This window comes from Lontra canadensis, unplaced genomic scaffold (assembly GCF_010015895.1).
Source record: "Lontra canadensis isolate GAN:19392208 unplaced genomic scaffold, GSC_riverotter_1.0 scaffold12, whole genome shotgun sequence".
NCBI classification, from domain to species: Eukaryota; Metazoa; Chordata; class Mammalia; order Carnivora; family Mustelidae; genus Lontra; species Lontra canadensis.
The window spans coordinates 5,717,107-5,727,848 of record NW_022631006.1 but is presented as its reverse complement, the minus strand read 5'-3'; the positions used below and the strand labels follow the sequence as shown (position 1 = coordinate 5,727,848).

Genomic DNA, 10,742 nt, shown 5'->3' with positions numbered 1-10,742 from the left:
CTGGCAGGTTGTCCACCAGAGCAATCCTGCAGATGCAGTGGTTGAGCTCTATTGGGAGAACTGGAAACTCACTCCTGCAAGTCAAGTTGCCTGTTGTTGCTAAGAAGTAAACTCCTCAGGACTGCATGCTCAAGTGTGTTTGTTGAGAGGATGTTTAGGTTGATGAGACTGGGAATCAGTGTAATGTGGATTTGGAAAGAGCAGAGCTCCAAGTCAAAGTGAATATGATGTTTGAATGTAGCTCATTCTGTTCCTACCCAAAAGAGAGAAGGGTGTTCTCTAGAGGCGAGCAGATCACCTAATATCATTTTAAGAGGAAAAAAGAAATGCAACAAGATTTTACTCTGTCATAAGGCAGAGATAACATGGCATTGCTATATAATTTTATGTGGACACTGTCTACTTAAACTTCATATATTTGATATTGTCCTTTGAAATAATAATGTACATAATGACATACAGTTTTTTTTATACTAAAACAACACAGTAAGATAGCCAACAAAATGTAACTCTCTAAAAAAAGATGAAAAAAATTGCTGTTTAAGTGGCAGAAACATAAGATAGTATACTCTTTCCATACATGTTAATTGTTTAATTAGTCTTACAGTTAGTTACTAATGACCACAGTAAATAATCTTATTGTGGAATAGTTTAAAAATAGCATACAATAAGAGAAAATTAAATAATAAAGAATAAAATAAATTTTCAAAACACCTAGGTAAACAGTCTTAAAGAAAAACTTAGATATGTGTGATTATTTGTTACACATTATATTATCATGCTTTACCTTTTGTTATCTATTTTGGCTAAGTACCCAGGTAGCACTCTACAAATTAGTGTCCTGGTACAGGAGAAATACACTGGGGTGAATTTTGACCTTCTGAACTTGTTTGCAGGGGCAGCATAGTGTTTCTCCCAAGATTGTGTTGACAGGGATGGATGCAGAGCTCATTGTCCTGGGAGGGAAGAAGTGTAAGTGCAAATAGCATGGTTTAGGTGGACAGAGATGGGGTGACCATAGTGCCCACATCTTCAGTGTCCTCTCCCTCTCAGCACCCGTGCTCTTTGGACCAGCTGTCTGGAGGCGAGTTGCACTTTCTGTCCAGGCTGGGAGGTCCCAGGTCCTTTACATTCTGATCCAGTTTCTTCAGCATCCCTGTTGACTGCAGCGGTGAGAGAAGTCGCTTCTTGAAGAACCCCAGCTCTCAACATCCCTATTCTCTGTCTAACTTTCTGTACCTGTCCAACTTACTCTTGGGGCATCCTCCTTTCCCCAAATGCACTCAGATGTCATTATCAAAGTCACCAGCCCTCACCTCTGCAACTCTGCTGTAGTTAGTATCCAGTTATAGTTAGTGAATTGCCAGGGTCTAGTTTCTCCTGACTCTGATGTTCTGCCTCAGGAGTGGAGGCAACAGGTCTCTGTAGGCAGCAAGTCTGCAGGAGCTATTGGTTTGGGAGAGAAGTTTCTGGTGAGGTTTCTGTATGAGCTCCTCATCATTTTATGGCTTTTTGGTTAAGTCAGGAGGGCCTGTAATACTGAGTCTGCACCTGGAGAAGGAAAATGGGAGGAACTGAGTCCTTTTGCACTAGTTTTCAGTGTGAAAAATACTTTCTTACCAAAGTTCTGCTGCTGAGGTTTACTTAATAGGGAAGAGTATGGACATATGGAGGTGTGGGGGATGGGCTTGGCTTCTGGGATGATCATGGGAATTGTCTTCTGGAGGTGAACACTGTGAGGTCTGTAGAAATCTTCCCAGCAGGGCAGCTGGAGGCAAAGTGAAGGGCTACCTTGGAAGTGCTGACTGGTGAAAACCACCTGGAGGTGAGATGGGTCTGCCCTGATGTTTCCTTGGCACTGAGTCCAGAGTGGTGCTGTGGGGCTCTAAGTAAATGTCACAGAGAGGAAGGGCTGAATGGACTCTTCCATCGCTCTCCCCTCCCCCTTCTCCACCACCAAGTATTCTTCCTATTTGCCAACTCAAACACTTAATAATAAGACTGTTATCCCCAGAGCAGGCAAATAATAGGTAATTCCTATGGGTAGATGGTAGCAAGTGTAGGGAGTGCCTAAGTATTGTCAAAGACGTAACATTGATTAAAAGTTTGTTGATACACGGCTTACATGGAATATCATAGGCAAATGACTTTCTGATGAAAAAATAGCCATACAATAATGATTAAATTTACCAAAGTGTTTTTATATATAGCCAGTTAGATTTGGTAAAATATGTGTTCAGTGATTATTCCATTTAAGATTATGGAAACTGCAAAAGTTTCAGGTGGTATACATCACACTCTAAGAAGTAAATAGCATTTTGATGGATGTAAAAAAACCTCCCAGCTGATTCTGTACAGTGATCTTAAGAAGGTGTTTAAAGTATGGTTTAAATTTTGTGACTTTAGTATAATCTTTTATTTGAGTATAATATTGATATAATAGTCATGGGCTAATTTTTAGGGTACAAGTCATTTTAGTCAACATTTTGTGTGGAGTTTTGTATAACTTTAGAGTCTAATCAAAAAATAAGAAAATGAGAGCAGTGGTCTGTACTCTGGTGGGGGTTGGTGTGGCTTCAGGGTTTAAGAGAAGAACACTGGCTATGGATAAGCACTTGGCTTGCCTGCATCTCTTGGCCATTGTAAATAGTGATGCCATGAATGTGAGTGTTTGGTAGCTATTTTTAAGCAAGCAAATCTTAATTTTTTTACATGTATAGTTTCATTTTTTGCATTCATTTATTTATTTATAAAAAGATTTTATTTATTTGAGAGGGAGAGAGAGAGATGGAACAGGGGGATGGCCAGAGGGAGAGGGAGAAGCAGATTCCCCACTGAGCAGGAACGCAGGGGTTCAGGGCCAGGGCCTCTATCCTAACCCTTCGAGATCATGACCCAAGCTGAAGGCAGCCATTTAACCACCGACTGAGCCACCAAGGCGCCCATTTTTTTGAATGTAGGAATCTTATGTATTTGAGGTTTGTTTTCACTTTTAGTGTGAGGCATAGGTCCGATTTTATCTCTAACCGCACCCCCCCGCCCTGTAACTATCTAGTTGGTCTAATACCATCTATTAAAAGTTCATTGTTTCCTAGCGAATTGCCACCTTTATTAAATATTAAGTTGAGCTTTGTATGCAACTTCAATTCTGTCCCTTTGGTCTGCCTGTCCTGTACATAGCACCGGGATATGATTTCAGAGTCTGTTTTAATATCTAGTAGGAGACTCTTCGTTAGGGTGGAGGGTAGAGAGTTTTGCCCAGGGCAGAGAGATGTCTTTCCATCCTTCTCCAAGGCAGTGGGGGGAGGAGAAATGGGGGACTGGATGGCTTGGAGAAGGGAAGAAGCTCCTTGGGTCCCCATGATGTTGTGGAAGGGGTTAATTGGTCCTGGGGAAGAACCTCATTTTCCTGGAGCAGCTCAGACTCCATTCTGGCATGTGTTTTTTGTGCTCCGAAGGACGCTCAATGAACATAAGAGAAATCAGTTAAAGTTCTGCTGCTGAGGTTTACTTAATAGGGAAGAGTATGGACATATGGAGGTGTGGGGGATGGGCTTGGCTTCTGGGATGATCATGGGAATTGTCTTCTGGACAATTACTTTGGTAAGCAGAACTGGCCACCCCCCTGTTCCATCTCTCTCTCTTTCCACTCTAGACATGGACATTTATTAAGGCTCTGACACTCTCCCTGGAGCCACCCCAGGGCAGAGTCACTCAAAGCGTGGGGGGCTGGTCTGAGGGGCTGGTCTGGCACTGCTGTTTGAAGCGTCTCATTGTTCTGTTAACCCAGGGCATGAAGCTTCCAATCCTGGTGAAGACAGCTGGAGGAGACCCCCTCCTATCTCCATAGGAGACAATGCCCTGGGCCACACCGTTACACACCAGGGGGCCTCCGGAGTCCCCCTGTGGGCACAGAGAGAAAGAGACCCTAAGCAGGGCCTCCCTGCTGCTCCCCCTGGCTCTCAGAGGGAGGGCAGTGGAGGTATGGAAGTTATCCTTCTGGATCATTCCATGGCTGGGCTTCAGGCCTGGCTGCAGTTACTGCCTCTCACTCAGCCCATGTCAACATACCTTCCCCTTCTGCAGGAAAATCCTGCACATACATATGTTGTGTACCCGGTGCTCCTCCCGTCACCACCCCGCCCCCACCTGATTGATGGGAGAAGCCCCTGCCTCACTCTGCTCTGACCCCACCAGATGGGGCACGGGGTGTGGGGTTAGTGGGGCTGTAGCTTGTTCCTACTGCCCAGCCTGCCCAGACCCCGGTGTCAGGCAGTGTTGGCAGATACCCATGGCCTTACCAGGAAGGCGGACTTCCTCTGCCTTGGGTTGCCCACACAAATTTGTGTTTGTCTGTCGTAGGAAGTGAAGCGATTGGAGCACCTCGAATCACTCTGCACGGTTAGCTGCACCTCATGAAGTCTGTTTGTTCTCCTGTTCGGGCCCAGCAGGCCCCAGCCTGCCACAGTGCACCTCGCCCCGGGTCTCACCCTGGCCCTCGCACGAGGCAGAGTCACTGACCTCACAGCAGACGTCGGTCTCATTCTCTTTGCCAGCTGCGGGGAGGAGGGCAGCTGCTCAGGGACTGTCTGTGCCCCTAGACCCACAGTCTATCCCCATCCTGGGACTCCGCCCCTGCTTCCTCCCCAGAATCCCAGGATGGCAAAGCTCCCAGCACTGGGTGCCAACTGGCTGGAAAGGAGAACCAGAGGGTGGGGTGGGCGGTACCTGCAGTAACATGATGTCATTCCTGTTGGTCTGGGGATCATAGTTAGGGTGGCGGATGGCTCTGAGAGTCCTGGTGCGCTGCTGGGTCCGTTCCTGTCTCCGGATGTTGTGGGCCCCCAGGGTGACAGTGATAGTTCTGCAAAGGAGAGGTAGCCTAGAGGTAGGTGTGAGCCTCAGGAGCTCTGGACCCCAGGCTCTGCATGGCAGGTAGACTGCCCAAGGTGGTAAAACTGCAGCTGAGGGAGTTGAGTGGACGGGGATGGGGGTGGGTGCGGTTTTCAGGGCCCCAGCCCTCTGTGCTTCTCCTCAGCCCTGAGCTTGGGGTGGTGGGAGCACCCAGCAACTGCATTTTGCTTCCTCTGGAATAAGTTGAGAAATAGCTGAAATAACTATTTTGAACCCCAGCATGTGCCTTTATCTCCTCCTGGTCTTTTTGATCATGTCCTCCTTTTCTCCCCATTCGCCCTGGCCTGTTCTCTGCCCCCAAAGTCCCACTGGTCTCTTTTGCACTCCTTCATGGCTGGAGCCCTGCTTTCCCATGGCTGGCCTGCGGCTCCCATGGGTCCACAGTCCTGGTTGTCTGCCCTCCCGCCCCCCCCGCCCCAGCCCCCAGCTGCTCACCTTCCCCAGCAGTGAGCTGCTGTCAGTACGAAGTCATTTCTCACCAGGAAACCCCCACAAGCTTTGAGCCCATCGATTTGGAGATATGCCATGTAGGGGTGGGAATGAGGCCTGGCCTCTCGGCCTCCAATGATCTCCCCTGGAAGGAAGCATTTGGCACTTACCTCTGCACTTGCGGAACCCATATTGTGGGCACCAGGGTGGTGGCTGCAGAAAGGCTGGCTGATGGGAAGGGGGAGAGATGATGCAGGGGAAGGAGGAGCTGGGGGTGAGAGCTGGGTCTCCAGGGCACCACACTTTGGAGAAGCCTCTCGCATTCTGCAGGAAGCACTGCTGGCGTCCCATCCCAGACCTTAGCACCCTCCCAGCTCCCCAGAGAGCAGCACCACTCTCTTCCAAAGTTCCCTGAGACGTTTTTCCTCAGGAAGAGTCTCAGGTCCTTCCGAGGCCTGCTCAGGGCCCCCTCATGACCAGCATGGGTCTGTTTTTCCAGAATCTAGACAAGAGCTGATAGTAGTTCCTGCGCTATTGGCTAGGCTCAGAGTGGTGGGCAGCAGGATGAATTTAGAGAGCACGTTGATCTCACATGTACTATGTGCTGGGGCAATTCCAAGAGTTTTATTTATTTATATATTTTTAAGAACTTTTTAAAAAATGATTTTATTTATTTATTTGACAGACAGATATTGCAAGTAGGCAGAGAGGCAGGCAGAGAGAGAGGGGGAAGCAGTTTCCCTGCTGAGCAGAGAGCCGGATGCAGGACTCGATCCCAGGACCCTGAGATCATAACCTGTAGAGGCTTTAACCCACTGAGCCACCCAGGTGCCCCCTAAGAGTTTTAGAAAGTATACTAACTTAAGTCTTGTAGAACTCTAGGAGGTATGCATTGGTATCATTCCTAATTTATAAACGAGGAATCTGGGCAGCTGTGAATTCAAATAACTTGCCCAACGATACAGAGTGAGGAGGTGTCTAGGCGGTCTGGCTCCAGGGTCCTAGGAAAGGGGACAGTCACTCACCTGCCCCAGCCCCAGGGGGTAGGAGAAAGGCCATCAGGAGCAGGAGCAGTGGCATCTTCTTGGGAAGGCTGCCCCAGGCAGGTGCTGCGGGTGCTCCCTCCTGCCTGACTTGTAGCCCCCAAGAGAGGAAGGAAGTCTGGGGGGCAGGAGGAGGGCTCGAGAACAGTTCCATGCTTCTGCTGGCGTGATAGGTTTCATCATCCAAGACTGCCCAGGAGGCTTGCCCACCAACTGCCAGTGATCTGGGGGGAAGAGAGTAGTCTGAGCCAACGCCGCAGTCTCCCGCACAGCAGCTGAGTCGGTGCTGGCAGCCTAAGTGGGAACCTGGGGCAATTGGGAAGGGGGCTTGGGGTGCCCAGTCCCAGAACCCTAAACCCACCAAATTCGATAATACCCCAACAATACGTGAAAGCCTGTCTCCCCCATTTCCAACTTCTCCAGGGTAGAGCCTCAGTCCTTTGGAACTTCAGAGTTCCTCTAAATAAAGGAACGTTTCCTAGATTGCTTATTTAATTTATACCTTAGTGAGGTATGGACATGGGTGAATGAAAGACAGGTGTGCGGTGAGGGTGGGATGTGTTGAGGACACCAGGAATACGCCGGAGGAGGCAAAAGAGGGAGGAAGAAACCTGCCTGTCTTGACCGTCTGGCCCCTGGACCCCCTGCTGATACCTTAGCTTCTCCCAGTTCTTTCTAGAAGGTGTGAAGGCAGATTGAGTAGCTCTTCTGAGTGAGTGCAGGGCATTGCCAGGGAAGGAAAAGTGAAGAACAAGATTCTGCTGCTGATAATTACTTTCACAGGACAATTGAGCCCCCAACAAACACTCAGTGAAAATTATGACATAGTTGAAGATTTCTATTTTCCTGCTTCTTTTTTTTTTAAATTAAAAGATTTTATTTATTTATTTGACAGAGAGAGAGACACAGTGAGAGGGAACACAAGCAGGGGGAGTGGGAGAGGGAGAAGCAGGCTTCCCGCTGAGTGGGGAGCCCGATATGGGGCTCGATCCCGGGACCCTAGGATCATGACCTGTCTTGGGATCATGACTGGATCTGAAGGTAGGCGCTTAACGACTGAGCCACCCAGGCGGCCCTATTTTCCTGCTTGCTACTCAAGATGAGGGCTTTTGTGTCCCATAAGGTTCCCTGTGCACAGAAAAGACCGTGGCTAAAAGAAGAGCAGCTAAGATCCTTTTTATCCATGATATGAGTCCAATCCCCATTCTCTGCCCCAGGGGCTTCTGAGAAGGAAATGCACGCTTGCTGGGCTGTCTATAATCCATAAACAACCACCTATAATACATAAAGGACATGCACACCACGTGGAGAATAAGGCATCACAGATCACGGTAGAGTAACACAGACACCCTCAGAAATACTTAGAAGACTCTGTGGGTGAACAGAAAAAACATTGTAATATGGTATAATTTTTTCAAGAATGTCAGAATTAAAAAGTAATACAATTCTTAAACTTCTATGGCTGTGAGAGTCCCACTTGAAAATCTTATGGAAATGAAGGCCCCTCTCCTTGTATAGAGAGATGCATGATTTTCACAGCTGCAAAGAACTTAATCCCTTCTCTGATACATGTTTAATGATGGCAACCTCATGAAATTTCTTTATGCGTCTGAAAGGTAATATGTAGAAAAAAGAAAATAATATAATGGTTTTACTAGTGCCTTAGCATTGGGGTAATTTTAATTTATTGTTACTTAACTTTTTCAACACTTTGTTTTAAAACCATTAGTCTAACTTTTTTTTTTAAAGATTTTATTTATTTATATGACAGAGAGAGATCACAAGTAGGCAGAGAGGCAGGCAGAGAGAGAGAGAGAGAGAGAGAGGGAAGCAGGCTCCCTGCTGAGCAGAGAACCCGGTGCCGGACTCGATCCCAGGACCCTGAGATCATGACCTGAGCCGAAGGCAGTGGCTTAACCCACTGAGCCACCCAGGCACCCCTCCTTTTTTTTTTTTTTTTAAGATTTTATTTATTTGAGAGACAGTGTAAGTAGGGGTGGGGGGAGGGCGGGATGGAGGGGCTTAGTACAGAGTCTGCTAAAATTTTTCTCTCCCTCTCTCTGTCTCTCCCTGCAGCACCTGTATAGGCTTTCTCTCTCAAAAATAAATAAAACTTAAAAAAAAAAAAAGTCACAGTGATAAGTTAATTCTGGGGTTGGAAGGTAGAGAGGGCATTTTTACAGGGAAGAGACACATGTGGGGTTTCTGAAATTTGGCCTTGTTGTTTAAGTTTTGAGTACTTTTCATGTGTGTCTATTTTGCAATAAAAATTTTTTAAAAGTCTGTTTGCCAGGGCTGGGGATTAGAGAGAGCACTTGGACAGTCTCTGTGGGAGATGGGAATGGAATGTGGGAGAACAAACAGAGGCACATATGTTTTTAATGTTTTTATTTTCTATTTTAATAAAAATTGTGATATTGGGACAAGGAAGACTGTGATACATTTCACAATATTCATAGCTGGTTACATCTACTTTTGACTGTTTTATTACATTTCCGTCAGTTACAATAGTCTTCTCCTCTGGGATGTTGGGACATTAAAGTAGGATGTTTCCCACCTCCTCCCAGGCCCCGTATTCCACCCAAATGCAAAACCTCGGGGCCAGCAGTTGCCAGCTGAGACCAGGCCACTTCCCTCTCCATCCCTTTGATGCCGCTCTGGTCAGAAACCAATCTGGTTGCTCTTGGCATTGTCGGAGACCATTGTATTACTGAGGCATTCTGGATGTTCTCAGGGCCCCCTTAGTATCTTGTGCAGAAGGACAGAGTGGAAGCTCCTTGGGAAGTTTCTGCTGATGAACTTGTGATTGTTTTATGGAGTGCCAGTGTGAGGGGAAGTGATGTCTGCATTGTTGTCTTCCCACGCGCACATGTCTGCTGGGAGTGAGACCCTTTCTTGCCAAGAATTGGCCTGTCCGCACTCCAGCAGGAAAGAACAAGTGACAAAGGAAATTCTAGGTGGACATGTCCCCTGAGACTCTCTTCCCCTAATGCTCAGACCCTCCAGCTCTTCAACAACAGGAGATCAGTGATGCTGATTCTGATATATTCACGGGGTGAGATGCTATCCAGACACTAAATAGCATCCTGTTTTAAAGACTGCTTGGTGGCACGGAGCACTTTGCATCATCTGATATTAAGTGGAAAAAGTAGAACGTGAAATGGTGTATACAGTTTGATACTGATTCTGTTAAAAAGGAGCAACAGCCATAGCAATCATTTTATGACTCTTATATTCCCTTTTATTTTTTAAATTTTTTATTTTCTTAAAGATTTCATTTATCCGTTTGACACAGACGAGATCACAAGTAGGCAGAGAGGCAGGCAGAGAGAGAGGGGGAAGCAGGCTCCCTGCTGAGCAGAGAGCCTGATGCGGGGCTTGATCCCAGGACCTCAAGACCATGACCTGAGCCGAAGGCAGCGGCTTAACCCACTGAGCCAACCAGGCGCCCCTTATTTTCCCTTTTATATTAGCCATTTTTTTTTTCTACAATGGCCTTGCATTAGTTTTGTATGCAGAACAAAATTTTGGGTCCTTGATCTGTACAAACAGCAAACACTGTAAGGAATTGTGGTAGAGGCAAGCTAGCGGTTTAGCAAAAGAATTTCCTTTTCTTCCGGAGGACCTGGGTGCACACTGTTGTGCAGGCTTACTTGATGGTAGGTGTGACTATGTGACTGTTGTAGCAAACAGGATATGAGTGGAGATGTTGTGGGTACTTTCCAGACGTGGCCTATCACGTGCTCCCATGTCTGACCATTCAGGTTCTTCCCCTACCTAGATTTGACGCAGATAAATGCAGGGAGCTTGGAAGCCATCTTTAGGAGGCTGAGTCTGGACTCCTCAATTATGGGCACACATTTAATTTATTGTCCCATCTGGGACACTTGAGAGTAAAAGGAGGCACTACTCACCAGGAACATCCATTTTGGACTATTTGTGAGCAAGAAATAGGTTTCTGTTGTTTGTTAGTCACTGAACTGCTAGTTTATGTGGTGGAACAGTTAAGGTTATCTTAACTAACACATGTACCAACTTGCTTAAGCCTACCTTTTCCTGACATTTGAGAGAGAGAGTGTGTGAGAGAGAGAGAGCATGAGAGAAGGGAAGGTCAGAGGGAGAAGTAGACACCCTGCTGAGCAGGGAGCCCAACATGGGGCTCCATCCTGGGGCTCTAGGATCATGACTTGCTTAATCGACTGAGCCACCCAGGTACCCCAAAATTATTTTATTAATTATAAAATTTAACAATTGAATACATTACAAAATAGGAAGGAAAAAAAGTCAGCTTTAATCCTACCATCCAATTGACCACTGTTTTTTAAAAATTTTTATTTATTTTTAAAATTTCTTTTC

General features: G+C 46.6%; 1 protein-coding gene across 1 annotated transcript; it reads right to left on the bottom strand.

Annotated features, from left to right (window-relative positions):
• Positions 1–3,641: 3,641 nt before the first annotated feature.
• On the bottom strand, positions 3,642–6,451 carry LOC116867421 (cathepsin G-like). The gene is made up of 5 exons (XM_032857052.1): positions 6,369–6,451; positions 5,350–5,488; positions 4,729–4,864; positions 4,302–4,556; positions 3,642–3,903 (listed from the first exon to the last, which is right to left on the bottom strand). Exons 1-5 carry the CDS (start codon positions 6,421–6,423, stop codon positions 3,715–3,717), a joined length of 774 nt encoding a protein of 257 aa, XP_032712943.1. The 5' UTR covers positions 6,424–6,451; the 3' UTR covers positions 3,642–3,714.
• Between the last annotated feature and the right edge of the window lie 4,291 nt (positions 6,452–10,742).

Coding starts and splice junctions, on each gene's coding strand:
- LOC116867421 (XM_032857052.1), bottom strand. CDS start 6,423: ATGCCACTGCTCCTGCTCCTGATGGCCTTTCTCCTACCCCCTGGGGCT. Junction 4,865..5,349: donor GCAGCTCACTGCTGGGGAAG/GTGAGCAGCTGG, acceptor TCTCCTTTGCAG/AACTATCACTGTCACCCTGG. Junction 3,904..4,301: donor AGAGGAAGTCCGCCTTCCTG/GTAAGGCCATGG, acceptor CTGTGCCCACAG/GGGGACTCCGGAGGCCCCCT.